The sequence below is a fragment of the Anser cygnoides genome, chromosome 1, assembly GCF_040182565.1.
Source record: "Anser cygnoides isolate HZ-2024a breed goose chromosome 1, Taihu_goose_T2T_genome, whole genome shotgun sequence".
Lineage (NCBI taxonomy): Eukaryota > Metazoa > Chordata > Aves > Anseriformes > Anatidae > Anser > Anser cygnoides.
In genome coordinates, this window is record NC_089873.1 from 128,427,350 (window position 1) to 128,447,950 (window position 20,601).

General features: G+C 34.8%; 1 protein-coding gene across 3 annotated transcripts in view; it reads left to right on the top strand.

Annotated features, from left to right (window-relative positions):
* Window positions 1-20,395, top strand: part of RPS6KA3 (ribosomal protein S6 kinase A3) — a 73,855-nt gene extending 53,460 nt beyond the window's left edge. For 2 of the 3 annotated variants that reach the window (XM_048066770.2, XM_013183932.3), the window contains 12 exons: window positions 548-636; window positions 900-964; window positions 1,068-1,170; window positions 1,614-1,738; window positions 3,728-3,853; window positions 6,013-6,102; window positions 10,323-10,481; window positions 12,427-12,588; window positions 12,774-12,850; window positions 13,983-14,100; window positions 14,929-15,069; window positions 16,096-20,395. In XM_048066770.2, coding sequence (XP_047922727.1) covers window positions 548-636; window positions 900-964; window positions 1,068-1,170; window positions 1,614-1,738; window positions 3,728-3,853; window positions 6,013-6,102; window positions 10,323-10,481; window positions 12,427-12,588; window positions 12,774-12,850; window positions 13,983-14,100; window positions 14,929-15,069; window positions 16,096-16,218 — 1,378 coding nt within the window. In that variant the 3' untranslated portion in view covers window positions 16,219-20,395. The remainder of the gene's footprint in view (window positions 1-547; window positions 637-899; window positions 965-1,067; window positions 1,171-1,613; window positions 1,739-3,727; window positions 3,854-6,012; window positions 6,103-10,322; window positions 10,482-12,426; window positions 12,589-12,773; window positions 12,851-13,982; window positions 14,101-14,928; window positions 15,070-16,095) is intronic. The other variant, XM_048066771.2, reaches the window with a different exon arrangement.
* Window positions 20,396-20,601: the final 206 nt, after the last annotated feature.

Sequence of the window (20,601 nt, forward strand, 5' to 3'; positions counted from 1 at the left end):
GTGATCTTTCTCTTTTTACCTGCTCATCTTGCAAGATCTGTCCTACCTTTATTCAATTTGTATCTTCTCGTTTTCCATTGTTTTGCCCAGGTGTTCTTGGTATATGTCATACATGGTGCTTTTCTTACACCTTCTAAGATGTATTTTATCAAACCATCAAATGGATCTGCTTGCTTGATGTCACTTGTTTAAAACTGCAATCAAAATGGATTACAAAAAATACAAGTTTTTAAACTGTTATCCTGTAACTATTCTTTTCTACCACTTTTTTTACCTCTTTTTTAACATTTTACATCCTCTGCTTAAGTTCCCGAGTCATTACTGAAAATATTACACTACACAAAATGGAAAAAAAAAAAAAAAAAGAAAAATTACAGGTTTACATGACTGACAGCACTTTTACTCTGTTTCTGATGTCTGAAGGCAATTTCTCAGTGATGCTATTTTTTTCTGATACGGATTTGTTGAACGACAAAGGGCAGGAGAAGTGCAAAGTTAATTCTTACCTTAATATGTTTGTATGCTATTAATTATTTTTGTTTTATAGGGCGAAACTTGGAATGCCCCAGTTTTTGAGTCCTGAAGCACAGAGTCTTCTGCGAATGCTCTTCAAAAGAAACCCAGCAAACAGATTAGGTAAAGTTTTTAATAAAACGTTTTAAATTGGATCGTAATTCTGATAACATGAATGATCATTAGATTGACTAAATAAGTTTGCAATTTCATGTCTAAAACAGGCTTTGAAGCAAGAACATAGTTTGCCTGTTTGCTCTTCTAATGATCACAGAATATTACTGGTTTTGCTATTCACGTTTCTAAAATTAATGGAGTAGTAATAAGAAATATAATTTTGCTAGTAATTCTTTTTGACTAAGAAAATAACTTCTTCCCTATAAAAGGAGCAGGTCCAGATGGAGTTGAAGAAATTAAGAGACATCCATTTTTTTCCAAAATAGATTGGAATGTGAGTATCTAATTCAAAATAAAATTAATAAGGTTCTTAGTTAAAAAGTATTTGGTGGTGTCATACAACTTTTTAATCCATTCTGGGCTATCTTTCTCTGTAGAAACTGTATAGGAGAGAAATTCATCCTCCTTTTAAACCTGCAACTGGCAGACCGGAAGATACATTTTATTTTGATCCTGAGTTTACAGCAAAAACTCCAAAAGGTAAAAAGAGAAGAACCAATCTATGTGTTCAAAAATTAGAAACATTGTTCGTCTTCAACTTATGTAAAGCATCTTGTTCTTGTAGGTGTTGATGGGGAGTTACCAAATTTGAGTACTACTATTTGAGTCCTCCATAAATATAACAACAATATGCTCATCCATACGCTAGTATATGTAAACACTTTCTGCAGATTTTCTGCAGTTTTTTACTTACAAAATATTCTGACAGTAATATGATCTTTGTAGTAGCTGATTATCAATGGTGTTTATGCATGGTATATGCAAAACAATTTGGTACATACTTGTATTTTGATCCTGAGAAAAACTTTCAACAAATTCTAGTTTGTGTACTTTATAGAATAAGGCTGCATTTTGCTCTTCAGAATAGACATAATCTCTTCATTTTAAAAACTGTGCTTGTAAGTAGATGACATGTTTTTCAGATTCGCCTGGTATTCCACCTAGTGCTAATGCACATCAACTTTTTCGTGGATTTAGTTTTGTAGCTATTGCATCAGATGATGAAAGCCAATCAATGCAGACAGTTGGAGTGCATTCAATTGTCCAGGTGAGTACATCAAATTTAACAATAAAATAAAACCAAAACATTTTAAAAAGTTAATAAAGCGGTGTTACTGTCTGTCGGTGGAGGGGGTGATACCTTCATCATAAAATGTCATGACAAAGTCATTATCAGCTTTATTCAGTAAAAGTAAGGATTGGATTATTTTTCTGAACAAGATTCCTAAAGGTGCAGGACCTGTTTCATTACTCAGCAGCTGTGAGTGTGAATAGTCTTCAACCCTTTAAATGAAAACATTCTGTCATCTGAATTGTAATTGCTCTTTAATATCTAGCCATAATTATAAGCCAAAGGGGAATACAGACATCTTGATCATTTTCCCCTACGCCCCACAATATTGGTTCCTGCAGTGCAGGTAGGAAGCACTGGAACACAACTGTAAAGTCTCTCTGGATGTTATAGACTGCTGAGTATTTGAGAACTATGGTTATATTCAGTCTGTCCCAAGGTACTTTTTAACTTAAAGTGCTAATCTGTGACATTTGGTGGCTATTTTTGTATCGTGTAAGTCAGTGTTAAAGTACACACAAGCTTTGGCTTCCTACTGGTATAGAATGATTCCTATATGGTCTCCCATATTAATTATTGTGAGGTTGATAATTTTAATAGCCTGAAGTGGTCACTATTTTTATATATTCTATTACTTCTGATGCTGCTTATTTTTAGATAACAAAGCATTGGTTAGGTGCAATCCTATGTAAGACAAGAAAGGGTGACTTCATGCTAGAATAGGGGAGAGGTGTGCCTTGACTCCTTATAAGACTGAGGTCATTTTAAAAGCGTGTTTCAGCAGTGGAGAGTTTGCAGTAAGCAGAACAAAAGCAGATGCACGTAAAGGGAAAAAAAAAATGAAAGACCTCTGTAAAAATTCTATTTCCACCTCCTTTTTCTGCTTTTAATAACTGACTACTGAGGAAGACTAAGTCATGAAAACCAACTGGTGGTCTAAATTGTGGTGAAAACTTCTTACTGGTGTATAGGTAGGAATATAATTGTATACTGAATGATTAGATTTCCTTGTATTTTCACTGTAAGGATGTTTTGTAAGTGTATAAGAAGTTTTTGTTGTTTTTTTTTAAACAGTCTATTCAAAACCAAAATAGTATTTATTTCTTTAGTCCTCCTACAGTGTCTCAAATAGTTGTAATATTCTTGCTTGTGCTCATTACCTGTTTCATTTGTGATAAACTGTTACATTTCAAGAGTTCTTAGATCCTCTTCTATTCTAAAGAAGTTGTTTGATTTAGTATACACATCAGAATAACTTCTGGTCCAGAAGTTGTGGTCTTGCTAACAGTTTCTGCAAGCTTCATTGTACTCCTTCTTTCCCACATAGTTTTGTGGATCAAAATCTTTCTCTTTGTATATGGTTTCCTTCTCTTGTAAAAGTCTTTCTCTGTTGCTTTTCCTTTGTGCCCCTCAACCACTTCCTCACTCTTATTTCCTCTTTTCTCTGCTGCAGGATACCCAGATGGTTTCCTGCAAATGCTTTGCATCCTTTGCACAAACTCCTTATACCAGATCACCATTTCCTTCCGAGAGTGAAACACTTCTCCTTTATGCTCTTTGTTTCTGTGAAACAATTTTTCACTGTTCCATGCAAATTCCAGTTAATCTGATCATATTGAATATAGTCTGAAATTTCTAGCTGGCATTTTGCATATAAAGAAAACTAACATTCATCTACTTAGATGATAGAAACTATTTTTTATTACTAGCTGTAGTCCTCAGATCTTTTGTCCACAAGTTTCTATTTTTAAAGTAATAAATCAGTAACCAGAAACGCTATGTTGTCAATTTGGAAAACAGTGTGCATTATTTACAGTGTATCTAATATATAATTTATCACATTGACCTAGTACAGCCATCAGTTTAAAATTTAATGCAAATCAGTAGGAATTCAAAAACTTGTAACTGATATTTATATTGATATATATTTAGAATATTCATCAATTGATAATGTTATTTTGGTAGCAGTTGCACAGGAACAGCATTCAGTTTACCGATGGGTATGAAGTAAAAGAAGATATTGGTGTCGGGTCTTACTCTATCTGCAAAAGATGTATTCATAAAGCCTCAAACATGGAATATGCTGTAAAGGTAACTACTTTGTTATAAAACACACCGACTATTCTCAGGATTTAGAGTCATAGACATAGTTATTGTAGATATACTTGCCATAAAGAACACAGAAAATTAAAATAATTTTCTTAATATCTAGAGATTTTAGATGCAAATGTGAATTGTACTTATCAAGCAAATAGAATAATTACTGGCAGATTTTTGTATGGAATTGCTATGGTTTTGTTATCTGTGTTGATTTGGGTGATGAAAAGCAATCTTCAGTCTTTGAAACACCTGTGTGTAATTACAATAAAACTGATGGGAATTGAATGACTACTTCTAGTAGAAAATGTACATTGAAAAAGCTTACATTTTGTTCCATCACTTAAAAAGATATAATAGATTGCTTTTATTTAAACGTAATTTTATATGTTGTTTTGCTTCCAAAGTAGATTAATAAATTATCAGATAGATATGAGTTCACGACATTGAATATGATAATATATAATAGTGGTATACTTTCCAGAATAAACTTCAACTCTTTGTCTTTGCTTGCTAGTTTTTAACAAGGATTCTAATGTTATTTCAATGTTATTCTATCAGGCTTTATAACACTTCTTTAAAGGCATTAAATTCTTAATTGCTGAAATCCGTGGAATTCACAGAAGTGCAATAAGAAGTCTGTTTTTGTTGTCTTTCAACATAACACTGTGGAGCTGGATAGTTAACATGCAGAAGTATAGGTTAGCAGACTTTAAAAATGGAGGGGAAAAAATATTTAAATCATAGACTCATAGAATGGTTTGGGTTGGAAGGGACATTAAAGACCACAAAATTCCAACCCCCCTGCTGTGGGCAGGGACACCTCCCACTGGACCAGACTGCTCAAAGCCCCATCCAGCCTGGCCTTGAACACCTGCAGGGATGGAGCATCCACAGCTTCTCTGGGCAACCTGTTCCAGTGCCTCACCACCCTCACAGTAAAGAAATTCTTCCTTATATTTAATCCAAATCTACCTTCTTAATTTAATACTATAACTCCTTGTCCTACCATTACAATCGCTGGCAAAGAGTCCCTTCCCCAGCTTTCCTGCAGGCCCCCTTTAGGTGCTGGAAGGCTGCTATAAGGTCTCCCCAGAGCCTTCTACTCTTGTACTATGAAGCAATTCTTTACTTGAATTGTTGAAGAATTCACTACTCACATATGTAAAATGCAAAGATAAATTTAGCATTTTTTTTGCTGTATCCTTGTACACAGTTTTTCTACTGGAAAGGCTCCAAATTCAATTTGGTAGTCACATACTTGTCGTCATCCTGGTTCTAGCCGGGAACAGATATGACTTCTGTGCTTGCGATTTAGAGTAAGTTCTTGAAACTGGAAGAAAATTACTGACATAAATTCTCTAAGCTGTAACATTTATTATTTTATCTGTTGCCTCTGTGGCTTTTTTCCCCTCAACGAATCATGAAAAAAAGAATTAAGCTATCAGTGTCCAGTATGTTAGTATGACGCTGCTAGCAGAAGGGCTGTAGGATGTCAGGAGGAAGAAGGCGTGACATATTAGAGTAAATTCTACAGTTCAGAAGGAGAAAAAAGAAGCACTTTTTATAAGTATATGAATAAGAATACTTTGTAAATAGGGCCAAATAATGTTTTGTTTTTTTTGCACGCAGTACTTCTGAGCCTGATAGCAAGCATCCAGAGATTCAAACGAAATTTCATGATAGAATGTTTGTCTGAATTAACTAGGCTTTCTTTCCTTCTTCCTATTTTTGATTCCCTTACTCTCTTTCTTTGTCTTTTGCTGCACTAAATAATTGTTTGAGGTTAGCTTTGGGAAAATGAGTTCATTAGCATTGTCAAACCAGTATCTCAGGTCAGGAAGTTTCCTATTTTATTAAATGGTGGGTGACTGAAGTCTCATCCACTAAGCAGCCTTGCATAATTTATCACAGCCTGAGGAATCAGATCACTTATCCACCAAAATTGTATTCAGCTGAGAGATCTTTGCACCTTTTTCCAACTTTCTTTACCATGCCTTGCTATTCTAATTTAACTTGGTTTTGGTTATGTTCCATACCCTTTACCAATGATAAATTTTGCTGATGTGTTTCTGCTAATGAGCACACCAAAGTGTTGCACTATATAACATTCACAAAAAGAGTCATGTCTGCATGTCTATTTGCTCTTACAGATCATTGACAAGAGTAAAAGAGATCCAACAGAGGAGATTGAAATCCTGCTGCGCTATGGACAGCATCCAAATATTATTACTCTAAAAGATGTAAGTGACGTGTTAAAGACATCCCTTAGTACATTACAATTGCATATTACTTTTTAATTTGAGAAATGAAAAACTACATGCTTTAGATTTGTTATTGATTTTCAGTAATTAATAATAAAATAATGTTGTAATACCATTTTTCAACAGTATCCAATTTTTCTTCACTGAGTTGGCTCATTGTCATCTTTTAAAGATGCTCATATTTTTGTACAATGTAGTCTTAAGCAGCCAAATAATTCATCATTTAAAAAAAACTAGCACACAGATAATTCATTTTAACATTGGTTGTACTTTTAAAGACACAAGCAAGGTTTTTGGTTGCTTATTTAACTTTGAACCTACCTTTGTTTACCTTAGCCAAAAGCAATTTTTTTTTATTTTTACATAATAGTGGACTCAGTGTTTGAGGTTAGCATAATACCCGAAGCAGTTTTCATGGACAGTAATGAGTACTATTTAGTAGTGGACAAAACCTCTTCATATCGCTTTTCTTTACACAGTATCTTTATCCAGTCTTTGTATGGAAGTTTGCACCTGGTTATTTTTTCCTATGTTGTATTTCTGACCATGGAAACACTTCAGCCACAAAACACAAAGAATAACAGGAGTTGGGCGGTAGAGGTTTTTCAGAATGAGCGCTGGATTCTGATTATCTAACAGAAAGAGAACTGGATTTCTTTGATTAAAGCATATGCATAATTAACTTTTTAGTCTGCAAGACGGTATTCTGGTCCCCAGAAAAACAAACATCAATCAAAACAGAGCTAGCCATTTCCAGGAAGCTGAGCCAAAGGCAGATTCTCGGATATTTTTAAAACAGTAGCTTGTAAATATTGTGGAAATAAGTACTGGAGAATGCCCCCTAAAGTTCATCTACAATAATTTCTCTGGTTTATTGTTATGTATTTTGGCCCTTTCTTGGGACAACAAAATAAGTCACGTACGCAAAGTACCCAACCATGAAGCTTACCTCATTGCATGTTGGGTATCACAAGTCAGGTATTCTATGATCGCAATTACAGCCACACTTTGTTCTGCTTCATGTGGTTGGATAGTTACACAATCTGAGAGCAACCACGTTCGTACATACTGCATCACCATTCAGCTTGCTTTTAGTGCTGCGTGGTAGGTTTATGTATTAATTAAATTCATAAGAAAGGTGGTTATTCAGGCAGGAAGAGAAACACAGGGAATTACAAGTACTTATCTGATGAATACGTTTCACTGAGAGCAGAGAATCCCAGGCAGCCTTGACTAGTTGCCTCTTATGCCAGATCATTCTCCTTTGTGATTAATTCTTCGTAATTCTCAGTTATCTTCCAGTAGGAGACATCTTTAATTCAACCCATTCAACCAACAGTAATATACTAAGAGCAGAGGGTTACTATAAAAAAAAAAAAAAAACTCAAGTCCACAAAGGAAGACAGAATTGGCTGTAATTCTCACTTATTTTTACTTCAGAGCAATTCCACAGGCAAGGTTGGTGGAAGTATGTCCAGTGTAAGGAAAGAGACATAGGAATCATATGTGTTATGAATTTGTATAATGTCCACTACTGTAAGAATTTAACATTATTTTAATTATTTTGTTGTCCTAGTATAGATGCATGGGGCAGATTGCTTGCATGTCCCATAATAATGTTTTCAGAGGAAAGAATAAGGAGGGGTAGGCTATTGGACCTCAAACTCGTTGAGAACACCACATATTATGTAAATAAAATTTAATGTTGATTTAACTAAATTTTTCAGTGAGTTCCACACCAAAGTTTAAATGCTTCTATTCTGAAATTCTAAAACAAAATTTCTGGCATTTAAGGGCAAGTCTTGGAAATGACTATTTTGCGAGAAATAATATTTTCTTCTTGTCTTCCAAAAAAAAACCAGTCAGTAATATTTGAATTTAACTTAAGATGGAAATTCTCATTTTTCTCTGACCTTTTTTTATGGAATTTAATTGTGAAGGTGTTTGGATTAAAACAATGGATATTCAGAACAGTGAATTCTTTCTGCAGTGCAGGATCCTCTAGGGTTTTTCCTTCCTATTGTTATCAGTGGGCTTTTTCAGTTACACAGCACATAAACAAAAGGAGTTATGCTGTGCTAAATCAAATGTTCTTATCCAATATCCTGCCTCCAATGGTGGTTAGTAGTAGATGCCTAGGAAACGGTGTAAGAACTGAGGAAGCACAGAGCTTCCAACAGTCCATTGCCTAGGAACTTCCTGTGCCAGACCATTATATGTATTTTCTCTCTTTTGCCTAATACTGTTCTGTAACAGAACTTTTGGCCCATTTTTATTTAAAACATTGGCTGAAGAATCTATTCAGAAGCTTTTTGGAAACCTGAATACAGTATATCTAGTCTTCCTATTTAAGTGCTTATTTGTGACTACAAAAAAAACTCCAAATATTGTATGTGAAACTTTTATTTCACTTTATGAATACAGTGTTCTCTCTCCATTGTATTGTTTTATTCAGGTGCCTACATCTTCTTGTTTTCACTCTAGTTTCTTACAGACTGATCTTTGGGGTGTCCCTGGAGTTCATTCTAAAAACTGACATCGCATTTATGATCTCAGCATAATGCAGTGCACCTGATTGTGAAGGAAACTTCGAGAGTATTTATTCAGTACAAACAGCTTCCTGGAATTAAGTTGATTAGAGAGATCAGGGCAAGGAGAAAGATTGAGGGCTGATTTTTGGTGGTGTGTTTTTGTTTTGTTTTCCTCCAAGCAAAGCAGGGCGAGTAAGGGTTAGCAAATGTTGGAGCCAAATGCAGATTTGCTCAAATGTTCCCCTGCAGTAGTGAGATGTGCGTGCTTCACAGCGTCAAATGAAATAACTTGTTTCCTCATGCCATACTGGGATTAGAGGCAGCACGCATATTTAAAAAAAAAAAAAAATGCAAGCTAAAACACCATTTTAGTGTTTAGAATTATATAATCCCGCTTTTTAAACCTGTGTAATATTTCAAATCTTAACACAAACACATACAGATGATTAGTCATTTATATGTAATGGGGGGAAAATTGCTGTTAAACGAGAACTTGAAAACCTGTCATGTTGTTGTCATCTTAAGATCATAAGCTTGTGAAAGCCTGCAGACTTATCTAATTCTCTTCCTCTTTTTAGTTGGTGAGAAAGTAATCCTTTTAGTAAAGAGAACAAAAACTTATAAGCTTAGAAAATTTGAATTTTCAAACTGAAACCAAACTGTAGTTATTAGAAGTGCTTAGTAGCATGTATTTGCCAGATAATTTGACAGAGGAATTGGAATGAAAGCTTTCTTAATTTAGCTGTTATCTATTCCTAAATCTATTTTGCTACAACTTGAATAATTGTTTTTACTTAAACACAAGCTAGTGTTTATTTCTCACGCATTACAGAAGAGAACAATTCCAACATCACCATGAAAAATAGGTTGAAATAATGACAAGGAACAGAGTGTGAAAGGTTTCATTACAGTAAAAACCAACTTCTGAGTTAAGTCAAAACTCCAAGAAAGTGAAATTAAATGTTTAAAATGTGTTTTGCTATAGTTTAGTCTGTAGTGCCCTCTGGTGGTACTGTAAATAACCTCTCAACTATTGTTACCCACGAAGATGAAAGCTATGTAAAAATATTTTACATAACTAAAAGCACGTGCTTATTCATTTTAGACCTTGGTACAGGCTTTACGTGAATGACTATGTATAAATTTTGTTTTTAAATAATAGTTTTGTATGCATTGACTTCTTTGTACACAGATTACTTGAGGTCAGTGTTTTTCTGACTGGTTGGTTGGAATGGTCTCTGTTCATATTTGCAATTTAGTGCAATAATTGCTTCTAGAATTGGCTCTAGTTTTGCTTAATTAGATTAATTTCCATTTATTTTTCTGATTTTTCCCATGTCTGGTTTAATGTTTCAGTTATTTAATATGTATGCAGTTATTTGAGGACAACTACATGTTATTCATCCTTTTTTTTTGTCTTAAAACTTTTACATGCCAATATTTTTGAGTTATTTCATTAATGTAGCACCTTTCTGTAGATTGTTTTGTGTTTACTTCTGAAGATGAACAATGTGTGAATAGTGCGTGGGGTAAGAAATATGAGAAAAGTAATTGAAGTGGCTTATCTAATGAAAAAGTTTGTGGACATTCCTGCGCTATCTCTGTGCATTTCACAGAAAGAGGAGCCGTGTTTTTGAAGTTTACATCTTTATGTACTTTTTTTTGCAGGTGTATGATGATGGAAAATATGTGTATGTAGTAACAGAACTTATGAAAGGAGGAGAACTGCTGGATAAAATTCTTAGGCAAAAATTTTTCTCGGAACGAGAAGCTAGTGCTGTTCTGTTCACAATAACAAAAACAGTTGAATACCTCCATGCACAAGGGGTAAGTTTTCACCTCGGCGAAAAAGCTTAAAGATGCAAATATTCTTCTCTTTCAGAAATAGAAACCCAAATCGTTATATGTTTTTCTTCACAGTAATTAAGTAATTTCTGGTAAATTATTACATTTCAACAAAAAATCTTACTACAATTATAACATTCATCATTGATTGTGTATATGTCCAGGTAGCAGTGATGGCACAACGGTTTCTCTTGTCCTTCATACAGTCTGTGAGCAGTTCTGTGGAATACGCAGATAATGATTAATAGGATATGAGAGGAAGTAAGCCAAGAAGTGATGCTGTTGCTTAGTGATGGGATCTAGCGTAGTCCCAACCTCATGCTGTGATAGACTCTGAACATCTATTATTTTCCACCTGTTACTCTTGAAATTTCTTCCCCTTCTTGCTTCTGAAGTTTGACTTGTAATTCCTGCGCCATAGCATCAGGAAGTTATAGTAAACTGGTAAGAAAAAGAAAATTAATGCTTTAAGATATTAATCTGGAGACAGAGGAAGTAGTTCAGAGAGAGAAGGCAAGTGTGGTAATTGCATGGCAAGAATGACAAGCTGTGTTGCATTTTTAAGTAAGCGAGAAAAGTGGGACAGAGAAAAGGCAGAAAGCAAGGGTTCAAGGAAAAAGACAAGTTGATAACACCTAATTTAATTATTATCCAAGAAAAGAAGCTTCAGAATGGGTAGTACTCACTTTATTTGAAGAAACACAGGATACTTCAGCACACTTTTCTGTGAGCTCTTATTTCAGAAAACCTATGATCAAAATTATCTGGTGTATCTTATTGTGTGATTCATCACTTCATTCAAGCACTTGCTTGTGAGTAGTTTTTTGATCCTGTGTGTGCTAAGAATCTTTAGTCAGCAGCATCTGAGACATGAATAAACCTTAACTTCTGTACAGAAACAAATAATAGAATAGTGTCAAACATAACTTGATTCCTTTTGACCACATGGCCACAAAAGCCCAGTGTCTTCATGTTAAATAGGGGGTTGGGAGTGTTTTTTTGATTTATGTTTAATATTGGTATTTGTAAATATTGGCATTTTAACTTTCATTGTACTACATACTCTTTGGACCTTATGGACATTCAAATCCATTATACTGTCTAGAGCCATATATACTCTTTTCTGTACAGAGAGCAATGCATCTTGAGACTTTTAAGATAATTTGTCTTGTGCAGAAAATAGGTGTAACAGGTCATCTGATTTCAAAGATTGTCCTTACACTTTACAGGTTTTATTAAGGAGTATTGCAACATAGCTTCAGAGAAGATCAGATTCTGCCATAACTTTGGCAGCTTTTGTAGTTTTTTTTATCAAGTGTTTTACATCTCAAATGTATGCAGAACAACCATTGGGGAACCACTATAGGCTTTTATGAAATGTTAGTCCATTTGAAAATTATATCTTTATTATTTGACAGAGCTGTATTAAAAATTCTCCTTAATGTTTGGCTATAAATGTTTGCACTGAGATTAATTTAGTTTATCAGAATTGAATACAGAGAGTTATTCCAACAATAACTGGTGTGTGGTTATTTGACACGGGCTCAGCAGCAGCTAAGGACATCCACGATTTCAAAAGATACTGATAGCCGGAGGTTCTGATCTAAAGAGTCTTGTAGGTATATATGTTAAAATGGAAATACATGCATTTGCCCCTTAGAACAAAACATCTTGAACTGTCTGCAAAAATATATTTGTGTCTGTTTGTGGTTTTGCTGGGGTTTGTTGGTGGTGGGGTGGAGTTTCCAAGATAGAATCGCACTACTCTGGATACCACTGAGTGTCAGAATGCTACATTGATGTTAGAAGCTAGAAATCTGACAGTGATTACTGATGAGATTGAAATTAAATAGCAGAATAGATGATTACAATAGAAACTGCTTTCCTGTCTTAAGCTTATTGTATTTTGTGGTTTGTTTTTTTCCAGGTTGTTCATAGAGACCTGAAACCTAGCAATATTCTTTATGTTGATGAATCTGGTAATCCAGAATCAATTCGAATTTGTGATTTTGGCTTTGCAAAACAACTACGAGCAGAAAATGGTCTTCTCATGACTCCATGTTATACAGCAAATTTCGTTGCACCAGAGGTAAATACTAGGATAACTAATGCCTTGATTTCTTTGATGGGATTTTTTTTTGCTAGTTAGGTGTTTGTTTCATTCTTGTATAACAAGTGAAATCACTTCAAGAACATTAAAAATCTAAGAGCTTAATGTTGTTATAGCATAATCCAAGCATTTTTTTTGCAGAAAAAAATATTTGTCTTCCTCAGGTTTTAAAGAGGCAAGGTTATGATGCTGCATGTGACATATGGAGCCTTGGTGTTCTGCTTTATACTATGCTTACTGGGTAAGTGGTTGTGTTTTCTTGTTTGTTGGCTTGCTTTGCTTTAGAACAGCAAACAAAAAGAATGTAAGCATATAAACAAAAAGAAATATAAGAAATATATATAAGCCCACTCTTGAAGATGTTTCTGTCAGGACAGTAGGATACTGATGACAATAGGACACTGATTATTCTCAGCTTCAACCCTAGTGAAAGTTAAATATGCTTTGCCTTTAACAGAATCCAAATTTGCAGGAAGTGATGTGAAAAATTCTCAGTTCCTCATGTCTCATCTATTTCAGGTGTTTAATTTCTGCTTTATTGTGATTTAGCAGTAAGAGTTGGTTGTTTAAGTGAAAATTAGCTGAATAAGCAGCATATATTTTGAAGGAAATATGTTGCAAATATAATTGCAGTGCTTTGAAGCATGATTGTGGGTGAAATTCAGCTGTTGAATAGTTTGAAGTGATGCAATTAGGATACAATAAATGCTATAGAAATATGTTTGTATGCAACAGACATGATGTGTATAAAAGATGATAAATAACTAATTCAACAAGTTCAAAACTAGTTCCACAAGTTCAAAAGATAGCTGCTGTTGCACCTGCTAAATAAATTCTTTTTATGCTGGATTGCTTTGTTCTTTTTTTAGTGGCATTGCAGTATTTTCAAATAATGATAATGTTATTAACTCTTAAAGAAAGTGTTGAATATATTTGTTTTTAAATATACATATAATTCTTTTTTGTTTTGGATGCTCTGATAGCAGCATGAACGCTTATAGCGAAACAAGTAAAATTGCTAAACCTTATAGTATCAAAACAGTATTCTTTTTCAGATACACGATGAAGTCTTCACATTTCATTGCATAATAGCTTTATTACTTCACTAAGATATGAAGGTTTAAGGACTACTTTATGTAATTCAGAAACCACCAATAGTTAGGTTTCTTAGAACCAGTAAAGCAAGAATACATATGGTAAGAACAGTCAGTGTCATGCATTTTCATGCCTGTTAAGAATAAATCTTCTTTCAGCTATTTAGCTATCTGTTGCCTATAATTATGTTGAACTTGTTGAATATTGTAATCATTTATAATAACAGTTGAGGTCCAGATTATGGAAGTAATTAACATTGACATTGTTTGTTTAAATAGCTACACTCCTTTTGCAAATGGTCCTGATGATACCCCAGAGGAGATTTTGGCCCGAATAGGTAGTGGGAAGTTCTCTCTCAGCGGTGGTTATTGGAATACTGTATCAGATACAGCAAAGGCAAGTATATTTGCTTAGTTCTTTGGGGGATGAGAAATAGATTTCAATATAACGTGTTGCTAATAATGTATATGTCATATCATATATACATGATTTGATAAATTTCATCCATTATTATTATTACTTCAAAATACTGATCTGATCCCTTATATATTAACAAGTTTTTATGTTTATGATCCTTTTGTGTTTCAACAGTCACTTGCAAGTAGGAAGAAAATTAGGGCTGCTTTATACTATAGTTGTTAACAATTGTCCTTAGAAATAGAGCACGTTTTATCAGTGTTCGCATAGGTGTGTAATCATCTGTGTCACGCTGTAATAAAACTTAATGTGGAAGAATGACATTCAAAAAAATCATTCAGAAAATCTAAATCAGGAGACTGAAAATATTAGAAGTTACCATGTGCCCTACTGATTCAGGCTAGAAACGTATTTCACATTTTTCTGTTTGGGTGAGTTCTTCAAAGTTACGCAAGACAGTTCATCTCATACTCTTTCATTAGGATTTGAGTAGTTTATTTGTCGAAGTACTAGAATTCAACCTTCAACGTGCAGAGTTGTTGAAAGATTGTTAGACACTGGGAAGTTAAGCAAGGGGAAGGATCTATTTTCTCAGTAGTTTCTTTCTAAGTTGTGTTGCCTAACGTCCATTAAGTTGCATAACTAAAAGACGTAGTGTTAGGTATTGCTCAGCAGCTTTTTAGCTGCTTCAAATGGATGTTATGAACCTATGTTTATACTACTAAAATTTTCAATTTTGAACTGTAGTAAGTTTTAAAGCTGAAGTTTTACTGTTACTTGAATTGATTCCTTGTATATTATTGACAGGATCTTGTTTCAAAAATGCTTCATGTTGACCCACATCAAAGACTGACTGCAGCCCAAGTTCTTAGCCATCCCTGGATAGTTCACTGTGACCAGTTGCCTCAATACCAGCTGAACAGGCAGGATGCTCCACATTTAGTGAAGGCAAGTAGATATTTGTTCATTTTTTCTGTTTAGCCATAATAACTGTAAAGAAAAGAGTTAAAAATTTAAAGATATACATATAAAGTTACTGTAGATTGTGTTTTTTCTAAATACTGTTTAATAGTTACATCTGTTGATTTAAGTTGCTTTAAGCAATAAAGTGATCTTGTTATATATAAAATAGGATTTCATAAGAGCCCATTTGCTGTGAATAAATATAATATGTTTGAAAAAGACTTTTCATTTTCTGAGGTTTGAAAGTTATTTGACTTTTAAGGAAGTTAAACTTACCAGTATGAAAATGAAGTAAAAAAAAAATCAATTTTCTAAGTGGAAATGTCAGGTGACTATAGGGGAGGTGAAAAATAGTTGAGCTAATTTTAAAGGGTTTTTTTTTTTGTTTTTTTTTTTTAAACAAGTCAAATTCTTCAAAATTCTACTCCTGTGTATTCCACACTACCATCAGTTTTGCATGGAAAGAAAAACTGTCATGCAACTTTAAAGGGATCTGAAAAATATAATTAACATTCCCTTTGAGTCAGTTACTAGAAATTTCTAGCATCCAAAAACAAGTAGAAAGAGGGGCAAGTTTTGATCCCATGGCTTACAATGTTGTGTTTTTAAAAGTATAAGAAATCTTATGTGCTGAATAACGTTGGTGATTGTTAAATACTTTGTTGAAAATGGAAGAGGTTATGGAAGTTATAAGCAGGGATGGCCCACCAAGTATTTCACAGAGCATGGAGAGAGAACTTGATTTTGCAGTACTTCTTATACCTTCTGGTTTTTTTTTTTCCTTAATCAGGATAAAAATCACTTTAGATTTATTTGTTATATGCGAGTTTTGTAGCGTAACACTGCTGTTATCTGAGTAACGCAGTGGTGTGTTTCTGTTTCGTAGGTGAAAATAGACTGGAAGTTAAAACTTGTTCAGAATGTCTAACACTTAATGTTGTGTGATCTATAATAAGTGCATCACTCACGATGTAATCTTCTCATTTTTCCCCTCTGGCATTCTCACAACAGGGTGCAATGGCAGCAACTTATTCTGCTTTGAATCGTAATCAGTCACCAGTTTTGGAGCCAGTTGGCCGTTCTACTCTTGCTCAGAGGAGAGGTATAAAAAAAATTACCTCAACAGCCCTGTGAAGTGACCTCACCCAGATATTTGGTACCATGGTATAAGATGATAGCACAAATCATGGCGACAGGTAGCACATATCTGACAGATACCTGCAAGCACACTCTGTCCCAGCTGGTACCTATAATGCTGCTGCTCCTGCTGCTGTTACTGCTTTCATCTATTCTCGCTTTAAACTGTTGATGGCAAGTTACTGATCTTACTGGAGCTTCAAATGGAGTGACAAGTGGAAACACGATGAAAATGATCATGTTCACAATTGAATAAACCAGAAGAATTACAAATGCCACCTCTGTCAGAAATACACTGAATAAAGCACTCTGCACCACATAGCATTATTTTTTATAAGGAATATTTTTTGTCCCCTAACATATTCTTTGTTACAGGTAGAGATGGACAGTTTATGTTAAGCACTTAGCTTAAATGATCTGTTTATATTAGCACTATATACTTTGTGCCATCCAACATTTTGTATGTTTTTGTAAACAGTTCATGAGCAGCACATTTCTGTGCTGTTTTCTTTAATGTATACATGCCTTGTTTTACTTAGATATTATTAACCATTTTGACAACTAAGTCTGATTAAACAGTTCACCTGGATTAATCAGTATTGTTGGACAGCTCTAAAAGAAGCCTGACTGTTAAACAGCTATTGAATGTAATACTATGAATACGTATTTCTCCTTGCCTATGTTTTTTCTACATTTCCATGTTTTTGACGCTGCATGTCATGTTATAAAAATCAGGATGCTGTTTATAGTATTCAAAGTTTAAACAGTGGATCTCTCGCCATACTATATATACAATAGATAATATAACCCAGAGAAAAGATAACTTGCTCCATATCTCTCTATGTGTTCTGTTCCTCCTCTCCTCCCTTTCATTTTGCCCCATTTAATCTCTGGACTCAGGAATCATTGCTAAATACTTTCTGATAGAGGACATTTCTATATTGTTTATTCTTATAATCCCTTGTTACTATTTTATCTCTGTTCTGTGACTTTTTTGTTCAAGCTGCAGAGGATTTGTTCAATGAATGTTGGTATTATAGAAGAAAGGCAGCACTGAAGATAAAGCAAAACGTAATGTCCGCTAATAAGCCCGGAAAAAGCAGGCGTAAACTGCATTCACTGTAGTTGCAAAACTGATGGATCCAATGTTCTGCCAGTTATTTTCTCATAATTTTAAGTGAGAGCCTAAACAAAATGCAGAGAATCATCCTGATCTGTCTGGGATTGGAAAGGGTCGTTGTAATTTACCAGGAAAAATAGTATTGTCCCAGGTCAGGTAAAGCAAAACTGTTGAGAAATGAATGTTCTCGCTTTTCCTCATCTGAAAGCAAATTTGTAATAAGGGTGGAAGACTCATTTTTAAATACTAATGCTAACTTTTAATGCTCTGTTCTCCTGGTATCTTCAGTAGTTAAAGACAAGTCTTGGTGGCTGGTCTTGAAAGCTCGATTGCCCAAATGGGAAGGCACGCTGGAATGTGTCTGAATTGGGGTGAGTAACCAGCTCCACCAAAGTACTGTGCTACGGTCAGCTCGATCCAGATATGAAAATGGTTGTTAGGACCTCCAGCTTTAATAAATGTAGATCCAGGTGAACACCTCTGTGTGAACCAATACAGTTGAAAAAGTAAAAGCTGCAATTTTGCATGAGAAGGTGTTTTCTTGATTAGTAGTATTAAGTTTTCTTTGTAGTGATTAATTTGCTGCTTTCCTTGAAATCATCAGAGGTTTGTTGGAAGGGGGCGTCATCTTTACAACACCACAGATTTGCTTTATGTGAATGTGAGAATGTTCCTTTTGACACAAGTTTTCCTGAGTTCTTTGGGGAAACTCCCTTTGTTAAGCTTGCAATGAATCCCATTTCATTTCCCTTCTCAAAAATCTGTTAAATATTTAATCACTGACGATAATTTGCCCCAGTGCTGCTCTCATTTATTTGGCAAAGCTGCTAGAAAATCAGACTCCCTAAATCCAGGTCTAGTACTTCATCAATACTCCAAAGATGTATTTTTTATTTATATTGTTTGCTTTTACATGCGTAATGTTCTTCATATATTACCTTTAATGGCTAAGGAATCGGTTTAGGAGCAAAGATACTTAAATGACCGTCAGTCTCAGAAACTTAAACACGCAGTTCTCCGGGGCAATTAGCATTTTTCCCTTACTTGGTGCTCTAGCGTTGAAGTTTACTTCAGCTGTACAGGTGCATCTACCCTTTGTTCAAGAAACATCTTCAGCTAGTAGCAGAAAAAGGCCATCTTGACTTTTTGTTGTTGTTTGACAGTGTCTGCACTTCCAGACACATTTAAAAAAAAAAAAAACCTTCTTGCTTTTCAGAAAATGTATTTTCAGCTCTATAAGTGATTCTAAGTCAGGCTTATCAAATCCTAGAGATCATGCCTTCTGGAATTGTTTTTTAAAAGTGTTAATCTGAATATTGTCATATCTAGTCAATAAACAAGATTTAAAACTGATACTGTTGAAGTAAAGGAATGGCAGCACTTGCTAACGTGTTGGTAATAGTATTCCAGTTCAGGAAGGAATTTCTCCCATGTTCCCAATGTGCACAGATAGCTGGCACAGAACAGATTGAAAGGAGGTCTTAAGATGCTTCCCTATTGGCAATTGTCCATGTTAAAATAATCTAAAAAATCTCAGTAGTTCAGCCGTTTTTTGTAGCTCTCAGGCTCACTGGTCATGAGTCAAATAGCCGAGCAATGTCAACTCCTGCATTTTAGGTTATCTACATTCTCAAGTAAGCTGATAATTTAGTCTAGACTTGACAGATGTCGCTACTGTTTTGTATGTAGTGACACAGGATGAACATTTAGATGCCAGTAAAACGGGACAGTTTAGTGTACGATCACTTGAATGTGTTAAAGTCTAGATCCACTATTTTTTTCAAAGTTGCTTTCTAAACAAAGTAAGACGTGGCCCATCTATGCAGGTAGTACGTTTTACAGGCTAGACGTGCTTATATACCTTACCTGCATTTTTGGATCCACGTTCACAGCTTTCCCATTACTTTTGGTTTTGTAGTTGCAGTTTTTAAAAGCTGTAAAGAAATCCACATAATGCTTCTTTGAGTCCTAGCACCTTTCTGTTAGAATGTATGGGTGAGACACTGTTAGATTCTCTGCTGGACTGCTGCTTGGTGCAAAGCATAGCAGGGGACTCTAGGATACCAAGTTGTGGAGGATTTAAAAAAAAAAAAAAAGGCAAAAGAAAAAAATAGAAATGCAGGTGAATTTCCTATATGTAGGCCATCATTTATTTTTAGTGTGAAATTACTGTACTTGAGAGCATGAGAGAACGGAGGGGGAGAGAGTAGTTGCAATACTCATTTAGTGCCATCTGTATCTAGTAGGGGCAAAGTTCTTCACTCAATGTTGCAGTGATTATGAATAAAACTTATAAGGAATTTTTCAAGAGAATATTTAAAACTTTTTTCTAAAGAGTTAAGGGCGTAAGAAAATAGATTTGCGCGTCCGGGATTTTTTTGTTTTGTTTTGCTTTTGTAAATGTGGTGTACCAACTAAAGCTGTGCTTTTCTATTACTGGAAGGAAAGGATTCAAGGTGTGCTGGTCCTCACTAAGCAGCAGTGGTTAATGGATGAATTTTCACTTATGAAAATGATGTAAATTAGCTTTATCTTGATACTCTTGACCTAATCAAAGGGAAGGTGTACTTACGAGGGATGTAATTATTTTGCAACCTAGTTGGGGGGGAGTCTACGTAAAAACATTTTTAAAAAATGACAAAATCACAGATAAAATATTTTTCTACAATTCTATACAATCATACTTTATACTGGTTTTCTCAGCATGGCACGTGAGTGAGTCTAAGGTACTATTCCAGGAAGTCAGTGGTATCGTACCTTATTCTAGACCATTACAATAGCATCTGATAGATGCTTGGCACTGCTGTCATAGAATTGAAATGCTAGTTTAAACAAAAAAAATGTACTGAATACTTTAAATGATTGTTTTATTCAGAGTTTGGTCTAGGAAATGTTCCAATCATGCTATTACTGTGTAATCAGAACTGTTCCAGGTGTAACTATGAACAGTTCTGGAGAGATAACATTGCTTGTACTCCTGTCTAATGGCAGGTTTTGTAGTCTTCAAAAGAAATTGAAATTTCTACTATGAATAAACTTTCAAACATACTCCAAGTTCTTTCTTGGATAGTCATTTGTTCTGCCCAGTTATAAATCCGTCGTGCGTGCCCATCGCTAACACTGGACTGCATTTGCAGCGTACTGGGGTGGTTTTACTCGGGTGGGCAGCTAAGCTTCACACAGCCACTCTCTCACTCCCCCTTCTCAAAGGGGAAGGGGGAGAAAATACGACACAAAGGGCTCAAGGTTTGAGATAAGGA